The sequence below is a fragment of the Oncorhynchus keta genome, chromosome 14 (genome assembly GCF_023373465.1).
Source record: "Oncorhynchus keta strain PuntledgeMale-10-30-2019 chromosome 14, Oket_V2, whole genome shotgun sequence".
Classification (NCBI taxonomy): Eukaryota; Metazoa; Chordata; class Actinopteri; order Salmoniformes; family Salmonidae; genus Oncorhynchus; species Oncorhynchus keta.
The window spans coordinates 69,947,913-69,967,438 of record NC_068434.1 but is presented as its reverse complement, the minus strand read 5'-3'; the positions used below and the strand labels follow the sequence as shown (position 1 = coordinate 69,967,438).

The 19,526-nt window shown below is 43.9% G+C and overlaps 1 protein-coding gene across 1 annotated transcript in view; it reads right to left on the bottom strand.

Annotated features, from left to right (window-relative positions):
• Window positions 1-1,798: 1,798 nt before the first annotated feature.
• LOC118393883 (protogenin A-like) overlaps window positions 1,799-19,526 on the bottom strand; it is a 41,625-nt gene continuing 23,897 nt past the window's right edge. The window contains exons 4-19 of the mRNA XM_035787043.2: window positions 19,385-19,518; window positions 18,933-19,229; window positions 18,680-18,839; window positions 17,967-18,214; window positions 16,154-16,318; window positions 14,941-15,246; window positions 12,898-13,086; window positions 5,690-5,785; window positions 5,393-5,579; window positions 5,048-5,175; window positions 4,502-4,672; window positions 3,285-3,461; window positions 2,864-2,987; window positions 2,595-2,736; window positions 2,351-2,464; window positions 1,799-2,212 (exon numbers count right to left, since the gene is read on the bottom strand). Of these exons, the coding sequence (XP_035642936.1) occupies window positions 1,799-2,212; window positions 2,351-2,464; window positions 2,595-2,736; window positions 2,864-2,987; window positions 3,285-3,461; window positions 4,502-4,672; window positions 5,048-5,175; window positions 5,393-5,579; window positions 5,690-5,785; window positions 12,898-13,086; window positions 14,941-15,246; window positions 16,154-16,318; window positions 17,967-18,214; window positions 18,680-18,839; window positions 18,933-19,229; window positions 19,385-19,518 (3,052 nt within the window). The remainder of the gene's footprint in view (window positions 2,213-2,350; window positions 2,465-2,594; window positions 2,737-2,863; window positions 2,988-3,284; window positions 3,462-4,501; window positions 4,673-5,047; window positions 5,176-5,392; window positions 5,580-5,689; window positions 5,786-12,897; window positions 13,087-14,940; window positions 15,247-16,153; window positions 16,319-17,966; window positions 18,215-18,679; window positions 18,840-18,932; window positions 19,230-19,384; window positions 19,519-19,526) is intronic.

The window sequence follows — 19,526 nt, the reverse complement described above, 5'->3', positions numbered from 1 at the left end:
AAGGGCCCAAAATCCTGGGGGCACTTTCTGAGAGAACCCGCATCTCAACTCAGTTGGTCACAGAACAGGGGCACACATGTGCAAAGCTTTGTCTTAGAAGCAGCATCTCAACTGATCTGCGTTAGATTTTTGGTCTAATAACATGAGAAAAACCTCATTGTAATTTTCCCAGGGACCCGCTGAGAGATCAAAAACAAACAGAGGGAGCAAACAATTACTTTGTATGATAGCATCAGTCACCGCTGCACATTGGCTGTGATCAACAAATCAAACTTTTCTGACAAGTGCTAAACTTATTTTTCTACTCTATGGTAAAGTATCAACTACTTAAAGAACAAAAGTAACTAAAATCTGTACTCCGTAGTACATAAACGTCAACAAAAATATAGATATCTTTAGAGATAAAATGTTTTTTGGTGTTCATTCCATTCACTTCTATCGCACTGATTTAACGCTTTTGGTTTTCAACAATCGTTCTTCACACTTCTCCCATCCCCATGTGTCAAAGAGTTGGACCTCAGATGGATCGGACTTTGGTATATGATCCTTTCTGCTTGTCTCCGACATCTGAGGGTCTCTTTCCCCATTTAAGGCCATTTATAAAGCTTTTAAGGTCTGCTGTGTTGAAACACATCGACACAAGCATTTTTGGTATGTTCTTTCCCAAAATAACCAAAAAGATAGCCTGCCATACCACAGACACATTATTCCAACTGAATTCAACTGAAGTTTTTCCACCTGTGAGTGGGGCATCACAAGGCTCTGAACCGTAACTGACAATGTTCTAGAGATACATTCAATACAGATCTATGGCAACTACCATCTACAATGAGCAGTTCAGGACTAAGAAGATACCCTGTCAGTCAACCATGGAACATTACACATGGCTTTTCAAATGTACTAAACCTTGTTCCCTGAGTTTAGGAAAATAGTAACACAACAAAATAATGCTTAAAAAGAGGTAGTATAAAACAGGAATTGTAAGGGCAACTGCACATTGACAAAGAAAAAAAAAAGAAAAAATGTCTTAACCATTATTACTATGGTTATTACTACCATATAAATAACCATTATTACTATGGATAACCTGAAAAGTACATTGTGTCATACTGGCTTATTATTGAATTTCAGCAATTTGTGTAGTAAATTGTACTGGCCCTTAATCTACCATAGCCAAACACTCAAAGCTTATCGTAAAGTAACCTGAGAAATAGTCTAAATAACCTGTGATAAAGAAGAAAATAACAACGCTTTAATTGAGATCTGCAGTACCCTTACAATCCCGTACTTCATTATAAACAAGGAGGAAAATGAATACGGGATACATTTTACCTAGCAAAAACTAATTATTGCCATCAGGAAGTATCAGTTGTTCCATAAAGGAAGAGACCCCTTATATAGTTCAGGTATAAGTCGTTATTATTAAATATATAGTTGGAGTTTACCGAGAGGTAAACTGAGGTAGATAATCAGCAAAAGAATGGCTCACTCTACACTTTGCTCCAGTGATAAACTCTTAAATAATGTCAAAAATGTAAGTCACATTTCACATTTTTGACGATCTCTTGAAACATTCATGGTGGGTGAGATTTTTCTTTCAAACACATACACACAAACATTGAATAAAAATAAAATGAGTACACATTCACTAGAAGAAGATTCTTTGATAGAAATCACCAGAACCCAAACCAGAGCCCAGTTCTTCCAAAGACCTGGATTTTTGGATTTCTGCTCATTGTCTTTTAAAACAGTGGAGTGAGTTTAGGGTTGAGAGATTGATGGGAGGTCACACAGACTGCTAGAGAGAAAGTGCAGGCTGGGAATTGTCTGGGGCCTGATAGTGGTGATGGTTGCACGGTTTCTCCATGGAGTCTCCAATCTCCAGGTTGAGGTGAGACTGCTCCTCCAGCTCCCTCTCACTCTCCTGGGCAGGACTGCAGAATGACCCCCCGCTCTCCTCTCTCAGAGACGCAGGGCGGCTGCTGGGACCAGAGGACAGGTTGGTCATCTCTGTCTCGTCGTGAGAGTAACGGCCCGAGTCGCCTGTCTCGTGGCTGCCCTCGCTGTTGGAGGAGCCCTCTGTGTCAAAAGGTGGAACAAACAGGACCTGCAGGGAGGTGGGCTGGTTGGGTGACGACAGAGACTCATCCTTGTAGCACAGCACTGTTGCTCCTGGCTGGTACGAGCAGATTCCATGGCTCTTCCTCTGGATCTGAGTAAGTAAGAAAGGGAGAACAAAGAAGGTAATTAAAATGGATAAAGGGAGGAATATCCAGCTGGTCTCACCTCCAATTATGTTCTATTTAAGTCATGTTATTTTACTTGAACACTTTTGTTTTATCATTCTTACCTGGCTTTTCTTAGCATTCATTTTTTTCTGATTAATGAAGGAAAACCACTTATTTCTCTTCTCAGTGATTGGATAAACTGGTCCGAGGCTATTGATGATCAGATTTGTTCCCCCCTGGAAATTAAATAAAATTTGCAATGCTCTGAATCTGTCTACATTGGTTATTTTCCATGTACTTTGGAGACATAATGCAAGAGGAAATGTTAGAGGAAAGGAAGGGCGTAACAGAGCCATATCCCCTTACCTTGGCATCAATGAAGTGGTCTGCTCTCATCATTGGCACCATAACATCAGCATTCTCAGCCTGGCCCTCAGAGCCCAGGTGGGCCGAAGCAGAGGGGACCTGACCAGCCTCCTGCCTGATGGCTTTAGTAGCTGACGATTTCCTGTCAAACAATCATACAATATTAATATAGAAATAACAACAGAGGTTCTATCCAAACCAACTGGGCAGTCAGAAAAGTAATCTCATATCAAGTTACAACAACACACTAAATCTGTTAAAATGGTTACCTGTTTTTGCCTCTGCAGACAAGGATGAAGGCACAGATGATGATGCAGATCAGTGCAATGCAAACCCCCACGATGATCCCTGTCATTGACTTCTGGTCCAGGTGGTAGAAACCACTAGAGAACACTGCAAGACAGTTGTCACAAGTGAGTAGACAGCCACAGGAGACATACACTCCTATCTAGAGTCTGTGTGGGTACTACATCTCCACACTGTGTATCAAAATCAATACAGCTGGCAATCACCTCCCCTGGCATTCACAGTGATGTATTCCCATGTAAATCATTTAGCAGGAGACCAAGGCTGCAGGCCAAGCTATTGAATTTGAGTTACATCTAGTAGGTCAAGTGACGACAACAAGAGGAATCCTGTCATGAAAGTCAATGGAAGAAAGAACAAGTATGCACCACATTCGTCACTAACCTGTAGCTGAGCCATGGGAGCGCCTGGGGTTGTGACCGGAGGTGGAGCCATCGCTCTGCACGGCTAGTTCCACGGTGTGTGAAAACGGCCCGTCTCCCATATCGTTGGACGCAGACACCTTGACCAGGTAGATGTTCCCCGGCTGTAGGTTCTCCAGTAGAGCCATGGTGATGCTCCCTATCACCGAGAAATATGTGATTAGTGACCTATGTCAACCCATTTGAGCCTCAGCAATAAAAGGACATGGAAATGTGAATATTGTTTTAACACGCTGCAGTGTTGGCATTCACCACGTGGTAATAAATATAGCTGTTCAAATTCATCTCTAAATAAATGACCTGGAGGAAATATGTCAGGCCTGATTTTGTTTGCTCCTCTCTCCCATTTTCAACTGACCCATGAAGAACAGGGGTTTTACAACTCAGTGGGAAAAAAAACCTGAGGCATATGAGGGGATATTTGTGACCAGATTGTCAGGCAAAGGACAGAGGGTCAGGGATCAGAGGGCTCTAACCCCCCAATACCACCCAGCTCCCCTGCAGTAACGGTTGGGGCGACAGGGTTGATATCCAGTGGTGGGGGGCTGGGGCAAGGCAGGATGGCTTTGTGAACAGCCTCACTTTTGACCCCCTCACCTGTGGCTTAGAAAGGAAAGATCAGATGCCTCACATTTCCTGGAGTCATCTGCTCTCAATTACACCTATGCTACCCAGAATCTGTGTTTTTACCCAGGAGCTGGACACTCCAGTAATACTTACTGCCACACGTCAGGCCTTTGGGTACACAAAACATATGTGTGTGCTGCTATGGCCACATTAACTATATGGTAGTAGTCCATAGTAACTACAGCACTCTGGACCAGTGTGTTTCAGGTTGAATGATTACAATCTTGAGTGATTGAAGTCCTTCCTTCACTCACTTAACAGAGGAGAATGAGAATATTGGACCTAAAGCCAAAAAGATCATACCCCCCCAGTGCTAGATCAAAGCTCCAAGTATATAATCCATCCTTTGATTGGTAAGACAACAGGAGGGGGTTATCTAAGAACAACCTGAGATCACAAGGACTAGTGACAAATACAGAAATGGATCAGAGGATGACATTTGTTGATTTCCAATGGCCTGTATGGTGTGGAGCTGGGGCAGGGCTCTGTCTTTGCAGCCCAGTTTAGCCTGCAGCCTCTCCCTCTCGCTCTCTTTCGCTCTCTTTGGCTCACCTTCCCTCTGCAGCACCTTCCACTCTCCAGCTACCCAGGCCTTCCTGGAAGCATAGAAGATGGTATAACGTGTCACTGCCAAGTTGGGCTCATCTGGAAGTTTCCATGACACCAGCGCTGTGTCGTCCTCTATCAGAGTCACTTTCACACCTGACGGTGGCAGAGTAGGTGCTGGGGAAGAAGAAACACCAGTTTTAACCCTGAGGCTAAATCACTGATGAAGATGTACATCTGCCATAAAAAAATGTTTGTGTGTCTATTTTTAATCCTTTCAAGAGCAAAACCCCATTAGAGGGAAAATGAGAGCTCATTGGCAAGGCTCTGTCAAGTGGTTGCGCTCTATTTGTGATTTGTTTGCAGAATGCAGAGCCTTATGGATACGTGACTGCGAGAGTCCTGGGGAGATTTTTAAGACAGGCACAATAATTCCAGTAAGTATTCTATTTCAGTAGGCTAGGAAATACCATCGGAGCCCAAAAAGGGTGAGAGAATATTCTATTAATCTATACAGCATGTGCTGCTGTATGAAGCCATGTTGGTGCTCACCTTCAGGCAGAGTGCTCTGGTAGACCACAGGGCTCCAGGGGCTGGACAGTTGGTCAAGGTGCAGGCGGACAGCAAACTCATACCTGGTGTTGGGCTCTAAGTCCGGGACCAGGATGTTCTTCTCAGCACTGTAGAGGAGAACCACAATGATCAAAATGGATTTAGAACATATACTGTATATGGAGATTATTAATCAGATCCAATACTTTGGCAATTGACCTGCAAATTCTTAAATCCGTACTAAGTGCTACCCTGAGTTTTATGACCATACTAAGTGCCCTCTATCCAGTTAAATGACTATGTGCTATGGGGTATGAAGAGGAAGGTATTATATAGGACACTCACGTCTGCAGGTAGAGTACCAGGGAGGCGTTCTGAAGGCCCACAGGGTTACAGCGGATGGTGTAGTTGACGATCTGGCTGGAGGTGAAGGCTGGACGCCCCCAGTGGAGGAATACGGCAGACGAGCTGTTGGCCTTGGCATACACGTGGTGAGGGGGTGGCGGAGGGGGCACCATACGATCACGAACCGCTGATGCACACAGAAAAAAAATTCTGTTAGAGGTACTCATGCGTTGAAGGATTGATAACTATCATCTATCTCAATAGACAATGGTTGCTTGCTTTATGTGAATAACTTACAGACACATCCAGGGGTGCTGATAGTCTGGTCTGCCTGGTAGCCATCACCTATGAAACTGAACGCCAGGAGCTTCACATGGTACTTCTTTCTTGGGTCTAAAAATAACAGCATGTACATATCTTTCACTGTAGACCTATGGGTGTAATATACTTTTTTGCATACATCATATAGACTTTCACCTCAAATTGACCAATGTGACCTTACAGTGGAAGTGAGCATATCTGTCCACTGGGGGGCATTACACTGAACCAGAGGCTGTGTGATTTCTCCAACAAGTGGGCTGTGAGGGTGCTGGATCTGAAAGAGCATGGCTGAGAGGTCAGTGTGGTTTGGCTGTGGAGCTCTGTGACAGATGCTGAGTGCTGGGAGGCCAGTCCCTAGGTCAGTTCCTGCCCTGCTCAGGGCACTGAGGCACACAATAGAGGGCCTCCTCTATCCATCACTCTGCCTTTTCAGGGAGAGTAGGAGAGAATAAATATGTCATGCCCTACCCAGGGCTGCTGGCCAGTGGGCAGTCCTATTCAGCTCCAGGGTGGGGGAGGTTAAACCACAAGACAATGCCCTCTCTAGGAAAGACAGAGCGGTCAATCACATGGCCAGAGTCAGTGGCATAACAGACCCCAGGTAGAACAAACGCTGCTAAGTTAAATGTGCTCTCTGTACCCAACAGGCCACTGATAAAATGTTCAGGCCAAACACTATCCAAATGTTTCACTTCATATCGGCGTTGATTGGTTAATTTGTCTCCTAGACTACGATCTCTTGTCATCCTGGAATAACCAGGTTACTGTGCATGACATATTCAGATAAGGAGGATAGGGTTGGAAAGGTAATACTTCATCATATTAATGTGTTATTACCCTGTCTTGTGCGTAACAATAGTATAACTCATTCCAGAAAAATTGGTTGAGCTAGAGTATAGCTGTATTGGGTGAACCGGCTGCAGTGTATTAAAATATCATTACACAGGCAATTACAGGAAGCTCCTGCTGCAACCATGAGGACCTTGCTGAAATAGCTGAGGATCTATCAAACTAATGACTTACTGCCTCCTAGGAATTCCAAGGTTCTTCAATATTTCAAAGTATGTCACCCATCATTACACACAGAGTAAGCAGAGGAATCTAACCAAATTAGCTTCAATCTGTGAGTGTTAATTCAATACGTTTATTTTGAAAACACTGGGACATATTGATTTGCATTTCAGTCATCAGTTGTCGAAACAGCACTGAAATACAGTCTAGTCTAGAGGAAACTGAAGTGCTGCACGGCCTTACATGAGATCTTACAGCGAATCATAGGCCTGCCTACGTAAGAGGCTGTGGGATGACACATCATTATCCAACCGAAGAGTGGGGGTAAGTGTAGTAGGCTGTATAGAAGAACATCATCTATGCTTTACAGAATTATACAGCTATATCGCAGTACTTCATGAGAAGTTGTACAGGTACTAATAACATAACTAGTATCAGTGGAATAGTGAGCACCAGTAACCAAAAGTTTGCTGGATCAAATCACAAAGCTGACAAGGTAAAAATCTGTCGTTCTGTCCCTGAGCAAGGCAGTTAACCCACTGTTACCCAGGCGCCAAAGACGTGGATGTCGATTAAGGCAGCCGTCCACACCGCTCTGATTCAGAGGGGTTGGGTTAAATGCGGAAGACACATTTCAGTTGAATGCATTCAGTTGTACAACTGACTAGGTATCCCCCTTCCCTTTTGCCATGGAACAGTAATGCAGTGAAGAACATGACCACTAGGTTGTGCTCCAGGACGCATATGTTGAGAAGAGCACAGGAGTGTGGATACAAACTGAAGTCATGCCTATCCTCAGTTCCAGTCACCGAAGCAGTCATTTATGAGTTCTACGTTACTAACAGTTTCTGTGATCATGTCTCAGAGACAAATAAAAGGTAGTCAGTTAGATCAGGGTTTCCCAAACTTGGACCTGCCACCCGTTTAGTTTTTTGCTCTAGCACTACACAGTTGTAAATGAGAACTTGTTCTCAACTGGCCTACCTGGTTAAATACAGGTTAAATAAAAACAATTTAAACACAGCTGATTCCAACTTAACATCAAGCTTTGATTATTTGAATCGGCTGTGTAGTGCTAGGGCAAAACCAAAATGTGCACCCAGGAGGGGCCCCAGGACCGAGTTTTGGAAACCTTAAATTAGATTATCTAAACCCAAGGGTAACCCATGTTGATCATCTGACAAACTGCTAGATGATCATATTCACTGCATGTGTGTGAAAATATATGTTGTAATGATGAGCAGGCTCTATATCTTCAAAAGAGTTGAACATATAAAAAAGCAATTACAGTCACTGTGAAAAATCCAACCACTTTGTTGAACAACCATCTCATCATGTTTACTATGCTCTAAAACAACTGTGTTTTTTCTAGGATCGGTCTGAGAGCCTTAAGGCTATGGGATGGTCCAGGGGGTGGAGTCAGGGCTATGGGAGGCAGGGGGATGGGCAAGAGGAGAGTCCGAGGGGTGTGGTTTGAGCCACTAAGACCCCTAGCCCTGCGGAGCTTCAATGGAGCCAGCAGGTCAGGCCTAGATAAAACTCAGAAGGAATCTGAGGTCATGGGTGTAGAATACGAGTTGAGCCTCTTTTTCTCTCTCAGAATCTGTGCCCTTTCTCTGGTCCCTAAGCCTTAATTGGGAAAGATAAAGAAGTGACTTGCAGGAGGGGAGAAAAAATACTTCAAAGTGTCTTAAAATCTATGTGGTATCCTCTAAAGATTAGATACAACAACTTAGAAAAGGGTCAAAGGAAATGTTACTGATAATATGATTGCATAAAAATATGAAGCTTCTCTCTTTATATTTCTACATTATATATAGGTCAATGACTAGGCTACTGTAGTCATTTGCTACAGAAAACATTTAGTTATGCTAATGAGTTATTTAAAAAGAAATAACGATAGGAAAATAATTGCACATATTTGTGAGGTTCATATATATTTACTTTCTCTAGGAAAAGACAATGAATTAGTATACACTAGCATAGCTCTCTTCTGTCCCTCCTGTCCCATGTCCACTCTGGTGTCCACAGACAGGCTGGCCGGGCTTTGAACAGTCCCAGGGGCTTTTGTTCGGCCCCATTATCTGAAGAGGAGCAGTCAGGGTCTCACAGTTCCAACCCTGCCCAGCCCCACAGCACAATGGGCCTGCAGCAATTATGCAGGAGAGGGGCTGCGAGAGCGGGCTTTGACATCTGGGCCATGACCTTTGACATGGAATCTGGGCAAGCTAAATCCTGCCAAAGGAAGGGTTATGGAAACTGCTCTTAGGGGGGAGGGTCAAGCAGGGGAACTGTGCAGAAAAGGGGGGAAAACACCAAGAGACAAAAATAAAAAGTCACTAAATAGGTGACGGTAAATAGTGTCAATAGGAGGAAATGGTCAAGCGAGAGAGCAGAACTCTTCAATGGGCAATTTCATAGCCGATATAATGAAAGTATGATTAGATATGGCAAGCTCAATTGTTCAGCTTAACTGCTCTTTGAAACATAGGAGTGACGTAAGTTTATACTTTGTTTTCTGTATAATTTCAGAAAACTGAACAAATTCAGAACTTGCAAAAGTTTTCTGTAAGCAATTTAGGAGAAAATATGGAATTTTACTTCAAGGAAATGTATTGAAGTGTTAATTTTAAAATCAGTGAGTAATACACATGGTTTGGGTAAGGTTATCAGGGATCTCCATGGTTGAAGAGGTGTCCACACAAACCTCCCCCTCTGTATGGAGTCAACCATGCTTGCACTAACCGCCACTCACAATAAACCCTGGTCAAAAGGAAATGTGTGTTAGCCCTGGTTCATTCAACAATACCAAACCCCTCACAAAGATAAGATATGCTTCAGTTGCCACATATAAAATGGGCAATAATCACCCTGTGTGTGGATTCAAGGCCAAATGTTTCTTGTTAGGTATCACAAAAACTAACCACTCAAACTTGTTGTGCCTTACTCACTTTGCTTGAGAAAAGTTCATAACTAATTTCCTCAGAATAATAAACAATCTGCCTAACCCTTACTGTCATTGCGTAAAGATGCACCAAAGTGAAGCTGGTTCATTTTCCCGTCATGCCTGTTGGGTTAATCTTGCAAGGCTTTTCTCTCCCCATAAATTATGATGCCAGTTTGTATTTGTGGGGAAATTCTTGAGCTGTTTGTGGTCACCTGATTTTTTTTATTTTTTTTTTTACAGCCATTTTGCAGATCCTGCAGGCCCCTAAGGCTTTGTTCTGCCCTGAGAATGGCCCCCCAGGCCACAGCAAGAAGGGTCTGAGCCAGGGCTATAAATGTCAACTCCCACACTGATCCACAAAGCAGCATATACCATAGGGGGAGCGTATATCTCCCTCTGACACATACACACACACAGGAAAACACAGTTTATTGATGTAGTGGGCTCACTAATACCCATCTATCTTTTATCTGACACCAGGCATGCAATAACTAATGTTTTCCCAGAGAAAAGACCACTCCACGATGGGCAAGGTGGCTCCAAGCTATGAGATAAATCTACTACCGTACACCCAGTCCTGGTGCCAACAGGTTTGGGAGGTATTTCAACCGTGACTATGCCACAGGAAGAATAAACATGAATGGGACCTCAGTATTTCAACACCATGTCTTTTATACACTGAGCTACAACCTCTCACATTCCTAACTTAGAGAGCCCTTTCAGTCATGTGGAATGGTCTTAAGAGATCATTTAGTAGCCAGAGCAGAGCTGGTCTGTTTCTACTACACATTTAGAACTCAACCATGTTCATGTCTTTTTCTTTTTTTCTGAGGTATGTTATTTGTGCACTTTAGAGCAACATTGACTCAATAATACAGTAACGGTTGGCTTGTTGTCTTTACCACATCAAAGCTAAGTGAATTTAGGTCCCAGGGATCTGAAATACTTATCAAGTCACTCAGTGAGATTGGTGTTGTTCATAATCCCAGACTGATCGAACACATTCTCTAGTCTGTGTGTGGTTGTGGTTTCCAAACCCGTGTGACTGTCACAAGTCACAAGTGTCCTTGGGTGAAGTAAAGAGTTAAAGTTAAATCCTCTGTTAATTGCATTACTATCAGAGACATTACAGCGTAATCCTTTATCCTGGATAAAATCCAATTAACATTTTAATTGAAGCTCCATTTTGCTCTCTACTTCAGATATGCCATGGAGGGTAAATAACCTTGTTATTAGACGAATCCAGAGTGTTTTCTAATGGAAAAACACTTCATCAATTCAATAGTAAGTAGACTGATTAAAAGTCGGTAAGAAAACAATGTCCTACCGGGCACAATATGTATAGTTTATTAAAGGACATAAGTCATGGTTTGTCACTCAAACAACATTGAAGAAAATCAATAGGGAAATGCCCTTTCCACTGCTGTTCTGTCCTTGGAAGGTCAAATCGAGACAGGGACTACTCAATTATGGGCAAACATGGGCATTAAAGTAGACCCAAATTGATAAGAACACCTTGTTTTAATTAAAATACCCTGGAAATGTGGGTCACCTCCACAAAAATAAAAAATGACTTAATGTTACACTTCTCGTATTGGTTTATTATCAAGGTCACACCAAACTGACCAAAGCATATATCCGAAGGAAAAACTGAGTCAAGTCAGTATTTTTATCTGAAGCTGTCTCTCTGTTTAACACACCACTTACTGAAATCAACGTTGTAAAAATGTGGTGCCATGGGCAGGCACTGAAATCGTACCTAAAACCTATCTGACACTGACAGTAATACGTGACAAATTAAACTGCTGTGTCTCCTCTCCAACAGGAAGTCTCTTCCTTGATGGGGGAAACCTTAGGGAAGATAAATGAGATGCATACTTCTCTTCAACATGTCATACAACAAGTCACATTCCATGGATATGTATTTACAGAAAAGCTCAGCTACCAGTGGTGAGGGGCTGAATTTGGTTGACTCTCGGTCAATTAAGTCTCTTTTGTGGCCCTTAAAGCCTAACACAATGAAAGCCTTTGATGTGAATTCTCCTCCAAATGCTCTGCTCACCGCAGTCATAAAACACACCATAAATCTGCTCCACAATAACAGCTTCCCTCTCCTCTAAAGACAGCCCTGGAATACACCTCTGCCAGCTATTCTATCAAACAAGCACATTTAAACTGTTTCAATGAGAAACTAATGAAAAACCAAGGCATAGTAAGTGTGTTTTGGTGATATCTATCTATGTCACATTACTACAACTTGTTTGTCCACTATGTTCATTATTACAGGAGGAAAATGTGGTTCATGAGGAAAAGGAGAATATACACAAAAAGCCAGACTTCATGTGTTCTATTTCTCCAATAGGTTTTACATCAAGCTTCATAAAAATACTCTCTATTGAAAATAATTATCCATTCAAAACAACAAATATTTCATAAAGTACGGCACTTTAAAACCTACTCACTTTAAAACCTACTTGTGTCATTCTAAACAACATCTGGTGCCAAAATGGGGGAAGTTTCAGCAGTCATATTTATCGCCCCCTTCACAGTAAGACCCCTCCATGACAAAACAAAACACATACTGTAGCAAGAAAACAAAAAGGTAAAAGGGGACACATACTGTATTTACCCCCCCCCTTATGCGTTCTAATCCTGGTCTAGTACCAGAGCTTCCTGATTCAAAATTCAGCTGCTGGCCACCTGGCCGACCTCCTCTGGCCACAGATGGTCAGTTGTCCACTGCAGTAGTGTGGGACTCCCTTTCCTTCCACACTCTCCAACTTGGCAAAATGAATTTGACCCAGAGGCCAGAGAACCAGCATATGTCCCCAACACCCCTTCCTCAGTCCCAGCTAGCAGCTATTTCTAAATCTGTTGGGGGGACATACATTGGAAACCAGGCCAGGGCCGTAAGGTCATGGGGGGTTGGCTTCTTTCTGGACCTCTGGACATGAGCCCCCACAACTCACATGAAAATACTCTGTCCTTGCCAAACTAATGGGCTTTTCTGATCCTAAAAAGACCTTAAACATGCCTGGTGAGGACACATAAAATGTTTTTTAAGAGCATCCTTGATCCAAATCCAATTTAAGGAGGACTTTCATTGTGTAACCATGCTATTGACTAGAACATATTCTTAATCTTGCAATTGAAATCCAAAATCAAGACAAATGTCATCATCAACAATGAGATCATAGGGCGGGTGTACTATGTGGAGTCTACTCACCTAGGCCTCCAATGGTGTGCCTGTTGTCCTGGACACGCAGCTGGATGGGGGAACTCTCAGCCTGGCTCTCCTCGTGGTAGAACAGCCTGTAGCCCTGGATGCTGACAGAATTTCCTGGTGCCAGCTGCCAGCGCACTATGATGGTGGTGCAGTTCAGAGGCTCCAATTGTAGCTCAGGGGCCAGAGGCACTGTGAGGAGACACAAAGAGAGATAGATCTTTGGTTATAGTCACTGTGGGGAGACACGAAGAGAGATAGACCTGTGGTTAGAGTCACTTTGAGGAGACATGAAGAGAGAGAGATCTGTGGTTAGAATCACTGTGGGCAGACACGAAGAGAGATAGATCTGTGATTAGAGTCCCTTTGGGGAGACATAAAGAGAGACCTGTGGTTAGAGTCACAGTACACATCTGAGTATGTATTTAATGTAATTGTTTTGTGAAGAGATGGCAGCTCTTCTTCTAGCTACTAAGCAACTTTGCAGTATTTTTGTGTGTGTGTGTTATTTCTTATCACAAGCATTTCACTACACCTGCAATAACATCAGCTAAATATGTGTATGTGACCCATACAATTTGATTTATTGAGGACAGTTCTGAGGATGTAAGGTTCAAACAGAATCTCTCTTTTTGTGTACTCTTTATATACAGAGTTCAACCTGCATGACTATTAATTTTTATTCAGATGTCTTTATTTTAACCAGCTCATCTGAAATAGTACCAAGTCAAGGGAGAATATGAAACCCACCCAACCCCTGCTTCCCGATCTTCTTTACCTTAAGCCCAATGGCCAACACCAATGTGTTCATAAAGGTCAATTTGCTTCATATTCAGATACCATTCAGAGCCTTGCTACTATTGACAGTCCATAACTATTTATTATGAAAGGTTAGCTAGTCCTAAACAAATTAAGGACTTGTTCAGGCACACGTTTGTTTGGGATACCCAAATGATTAAGAGTAAACCATTTAATATGGCAGAAACATGCTTATTTACATTTCCCAGAAATAATTTGCTGGATAAATAGGGGCAAAGTCACCAAAACGTATTGAATTGTTAGAGATGCAGGGTGGTAGGCTGGGAGCAAGTTGACTCTGTAGCTTGTCTTGTTCCTTGAAAACAGGAATGATCTCCACCCAGCTGCTCACTGGCTTTACCCGATGGAAATAACTGGCTCCCAGCCTGCAGCCCCCAACCAGAGGTACATCCATACCATGCCCCAGCCTGACACACAGATACACAGCCAGGCACAAACACACAATAGCAGAGATGAGCCAGGTCCTTAGTTCTACTGACAGAATGCCTATTCAGCCAACATGATCCTGGCAGAATTCTAGAAAAGATCCTGTTTGTTTCCAAAAGGACAGAGCGAGAGAGGGCAGTAGTCCCCTCCCCCACCCCTGAGGCTCAGATGGAGCTCTAAACAGAACTATTCTTCCTCCCACCCAGAGGCCTCTCTTTTATGACCCATGACTGAAGCCATTCCGATGTTACTGACAGAGAGGGCCAAAGGTCATGAAGTAACAAACGCAATGCCTTAACAAGATTATTAGAGCAAGCTCTTCTCATGGCTCTCTCTCACACATTCAGCAGAGGACTGGGAAGAAGAAAGGTTCAGAGATAAACCAGCCTCTTTGCTCCTATATTGACTATGTGTAGAGAGAAGTGTGCTCTCACTGTGCGCCTGCAAGGCATGATGGTTTTAGTGTGCATGATAAGTCCGTGCAGGAAGTAAGGCAGGAAGTAAGGCCTTACATGTTTATTTCTGTGATGTGGTAGCTTTACAAATCTAAGGTTGAAATTCTGGTTCATGTTATGGCTTACATTTGTCTTTTGACTTTAATTGATTAGAAGTCATACAGTTGTAATCATCTGTACAAGCATCATATGTGCACGCGGCAACCTAGTCATAAGACTGGGACACACAGAGCACATGTTTAACTTAAAAAATATATATAATGTGCATGCCTGAATGCCTGGAGCATCGGACCATCAGGGAGCAGCCAATAACTCATCGCTACTACTGAGGAGCATGTGTAAGTACCTTTGGCGCTGGATGCCTTAGGGGTGCGGTGGGAGGTCCAGGCTGACTGTTCCCCCCAGCCCACGCTAGTGGCTGCAGCGATGCGGAGGAGGTAGATGGTGTCGGGCTGCAGGCCCTCCAGGAGATACTGGGTCTTCTCCCCAAGAAGCTCCAGCTGGGTGACGGTCTGGTCAGCGCTGGTCCGATAGGACAAGCGGTAGGCCGACACCCGGCCGCGGCTTATCTTGGCTGCAAGGGGCTGCCAGGACACCTGGATGTCTGTGGGGCTGCGGCTGGTGAGGCTGAGCTCTGGGGCACGCAGGGGCACTGTGGAGAGGGAGACAGAGTGGTCATGTTGAGGCTTATACAGTCACCAACTTGTTCATTACTGTGTTTCTGTCTATATTTATGGTCGTTTTGTATCATGTTTTGGTGGGGACCAAAGGAAGAGCTGCGATTGCTAAAGTAACAGCTAGCTACTGAGACTATAATGAACAAACCCAGAGATACAAATCAGCTCACTGTACGTCACACTCAGTCATACTGGAAAATCAATTCAGTAAGTCTGCAAGTGTACACAATAAATAGATGGGACCTGATTTAGACTGGTATGCAATCATGTGACAGATATTCCCTTAGTCAAGGACAATAGGCCAGTTATTTTCTGTGGAATATGAAAGAAATGTAATTATCCTTGATCATAAGTGGTGGTCACGGTTGCACAGTGCAGAAACATTTAATGGGGTGGTGTGAACTGTGAAGGGCCCTTGTGGGGAGTTAGATTATAGTAGAGAGGGTCATTCCTGATCTCTAAATATCAGCCTGACTAATGTTTAACTAGCCGAGTGGTCCACCATCTAATCCTTCCTTATTAGACTCCGCTATTCCTCTGGCGCACCTCTTAGAGACGACCTCAATTAGACAGCCTGGGGTTAGCCCCACTAGATTCATTACAGGACCTACAGTACTGCACACTCTCTACAGCCTATTCATTACAGTTTAAACAAACTGGAAAACATCCTCTGAGTCCTCCATTAGAGTGATAGAAGACCTTACACAATGACTACAGGATCAATATGAAACATTCTCATTACTATTCATCTGGGGGTGTTTTTATTCATCCTGGGGTGACAGTTATGGCTGCACATTACCTCTGTTTCCCTGGGTTACAGCCCGATAAAGGTCAGGGTGGACTGTATGTTTGTGCATGTGGGAGCTAACGACGAGGCCTCACCATCCTCCAGGGTGTGCTGGAACACATGGTCTGACATGCGGCTGGCTCCCATGGGCATGTAGGCCACGATGTAGAAGGTGTAGTTCCGCACTGACTCCAGGTCATCAATAATGTACCGGGTTGTGTCATTGCCAATGACAACCTGATATTCCTCGTTGTTCAAGCCTGGTTTTAGGGAAGAAAAGGACACACATTTAATCAATTAATCAATTACCACCCACAGAGCTGTAAGCTGCATGTACAGGCAAGGAGTTCAGAGGGGATCTGATCCTTCAATGCAAACTCTTTAGGGCACTAAAGGGGGACCTAATCATAAAAGGGTCTATGAAGATTTGCATACATTCTGAGTACAAAGACAACTTTTGATAACTTTCCATAATCATCATTCAATGATTTCTCTCAGTATACAGAGCAATTAGAACATAATCACTTTGGCTTTAGGAACCTCCTTGTCTGAGCTGTCTGATTCTTACAAAGTTACGCTGTACATCTGCCTCTAACAGTGGGCTTCTGGTCCATTCAGTATGGACAATATACAAAAAGTGTCAACTCAATCAAACGGGTTCCTTCCCCTTTTATAGACAATTTCATCAACATTGCTCAAGCCAAATTCCAGCATTACATTTTCCCACATTGCTGGCTGAGCCTAATCGCAGTTTAATTAGCACAGATTAGGAAGGTCCCACAAAAGACTCACTTGTAGCCAGGACGTATTGAATCGTCCAGCCTGATTTCTGACCTGGTAAACAAGATCCTTGAGAGTAAACAGAAAAGGCCTTGTCCAGGGGCCTGAAAGGCCCAGGAAACCTCCCTGAAAAGACACACAAAGCCTCCCTCCCAGTCCAGCTCATGCTGTCCCAGTGCCTTGACAGAATCTCCTCTGTTGGATTAGCACACTCCAACACACAGACTAATTAGTTCCTCTTTTCATTAGAACCTCCATTTAGTGCCAAGGCTCTGTGTCTGAGACCTCAGGTGCAGAATGCATTGGTGCTACTACTCCTGTCAATCTCAACGGCCAGCAATTCTCTGAGACCGGACAGAATGTTTCACATAATCTTAATCAAGTGCACCAAATCCTTTACAGACGCCAGTTATTTAAGGAGAAAGGGGCAGATTTTCTAACTTACTTCCGTTAACGTCCTTATCCTTACATAGCCTAGCAGGTGTTTCTTTTTCTGCATGGAATTCGTACATTTGGCCTATACAATGGTATTCCATAGCCGGCGATGAACAACCGTGCCTGAATGAACTGGATAACATTTGTGCTGAACTGTTACATTGTTTGAATGTGACTTTTGGTGCCTCTTCATCAACAATACAGGTTCCCAGGAAAGCTAAAGATCCAGCAGTCAATGACTGGGGTGACTAGTGACAACAGTGCAGCCCTTGTATTCTTGTGATCGTTTCCTGTCTATCCTGCATCTCATCTAGTGTAGGGTGTTCCTGCACCTTTAAAACCCATGCACAGGGCTTGAGATCGCCTATGGAAGGCCAGTCCTGTTTGTACAGAGCAAGCTGCTGTTCTTTCTTAGGTGCAGTAGTCATTCTTTTCCTTGACCTCTGCCTAGCAACGAACTATTAACAACAGATGGTCAATCTCCCACATTCCGTTCTGGGGGCAAGGAGGAAGCGGAGCATTCAGGACTCTAAACAGTGTTAACTGTTAACTCCTGGGGCTACCAAGGCCATTCATATGGAATGCCCTAATACATACGACATTAACTATTTCCTGCCAACATCAAGAAGAGTTTCTGCTTGAAAAGGTACAAGACATAGAAGAGGCTCCCCTGAAATGGCCATCATATCTCACCTTCAGCCTTCATGTAGTGCACAGAGTAGGCGATCACTTTGTCTGAGTTGTACAGTGGTCTCTCCCAGGCCAGCAAGATGGCAGAGCTGGATACAGTGTCAGCCCGGATGTTCCTGGGCGCGCTGGGCCGGTCCTCTGACATCACCACTATGAGCCGGGCCATGGACAGCACAGAGCCCTGCTCATTCTCTACCTGGCACTGGTAGATGGCATCATCCTCAGGGATGATCTGGTTGATCACCAGTTTACTGTGGGACAAAACACACATGGCCATATTAGACTTCTGTCCCTCCTTCAGTTTCCCCTACCAATACTTAACCAGTCGCTTACCAGCTCTATCATTCTCTTTCAAATCAGAAACCGTTAACAAGCCAAGGCAGTGGTATTAGCAGAGGATGCAAATTAGTGGGAAATCCACTGAAATGCCATTAGCACATTTGTAAATTATTCAGCTTCCTTTCTTTTGTAGGGAAGGGCTGATTAATTTTTAATTGGGACTGAGTTTCCAATCAACAAAGACAACTTACCTGTGGGGTAAAGGAATTAGGGATTCTGTTTCAATTAACATACAGCAGAACATACAATATGGTTGGTGTTTAGGAGGCAGGGATTTATAAAACAATGGGATGATCATATAAATAAACAATTGAGAGGGAGACAAACAGGAGCAGAGAGTTATTAGCTATATTACAATCTGGTGTTAGAGCTCAGACCTGTTGTACATCTTGATGCGTCCGTTGGAGTGGACCTTCTCTCCGTTCTTCAGCCAAGTGATGTGGGGCAGGGGAACCCCCTCAGCCTGGCACACAAAGCGGGCCGTGCCCGCGCGCGGACGGGTCAGGCTCTCCGGCCACTCCACCAAGGACGGAGGCGCTGAATAAGGGAAACGTCATAGATGTAACAAACACCAACAATCATGTCTGTAATAACAACTGACACTCTACATAGACAACAACATGTGTTTACCTAGCACAGTGATGTTAGCTGTGGCGATGGTATAGTTGCGTGTGCCAGGGGTAGTGGCTCTGCACATGTACACTCCTCCGTGTTGGGGTTTAACATCAGAGATGATGAGGTTGCCATTGCCCAGCACCTTGGTGTTGAAAACATCGATGGACTTGCTGTCGGCTCGGCTCCAGGAGATGAGGGGTCGTGGGTTCCCTGTAGCCATGCATTCCAGGATGGCACTTTGGTGCAGGGACACAGTGGCATTCTGGGGCCCGGCGATGATACGAGGCCTCTGAGGCAGTTTGGGGCTTGGAGCTGTGGAGGGGAGACAGGATTTGACCAGGGTGCCCACTTCACTACTCAACATAAATATAACTTGGCTTTTAGTGGGCTTGTAATGTTTGATGCAATGCTTGTAAATATATTATGTTTAAATCTGAAAAAAGTGCTAATCCTCCACTATCTCCCACCTGGAGTGACAGTGAGGGTTGCCTCTGTACTCCGGCGACGGTTGGCGATGTTGGTCGCCACACAACGATAGTTCCCAGCATCCCCTTTTTCCACCCCGTGGATCTGCAAAACGCCACTGGGCAAGACTGTGATTCTGGGACA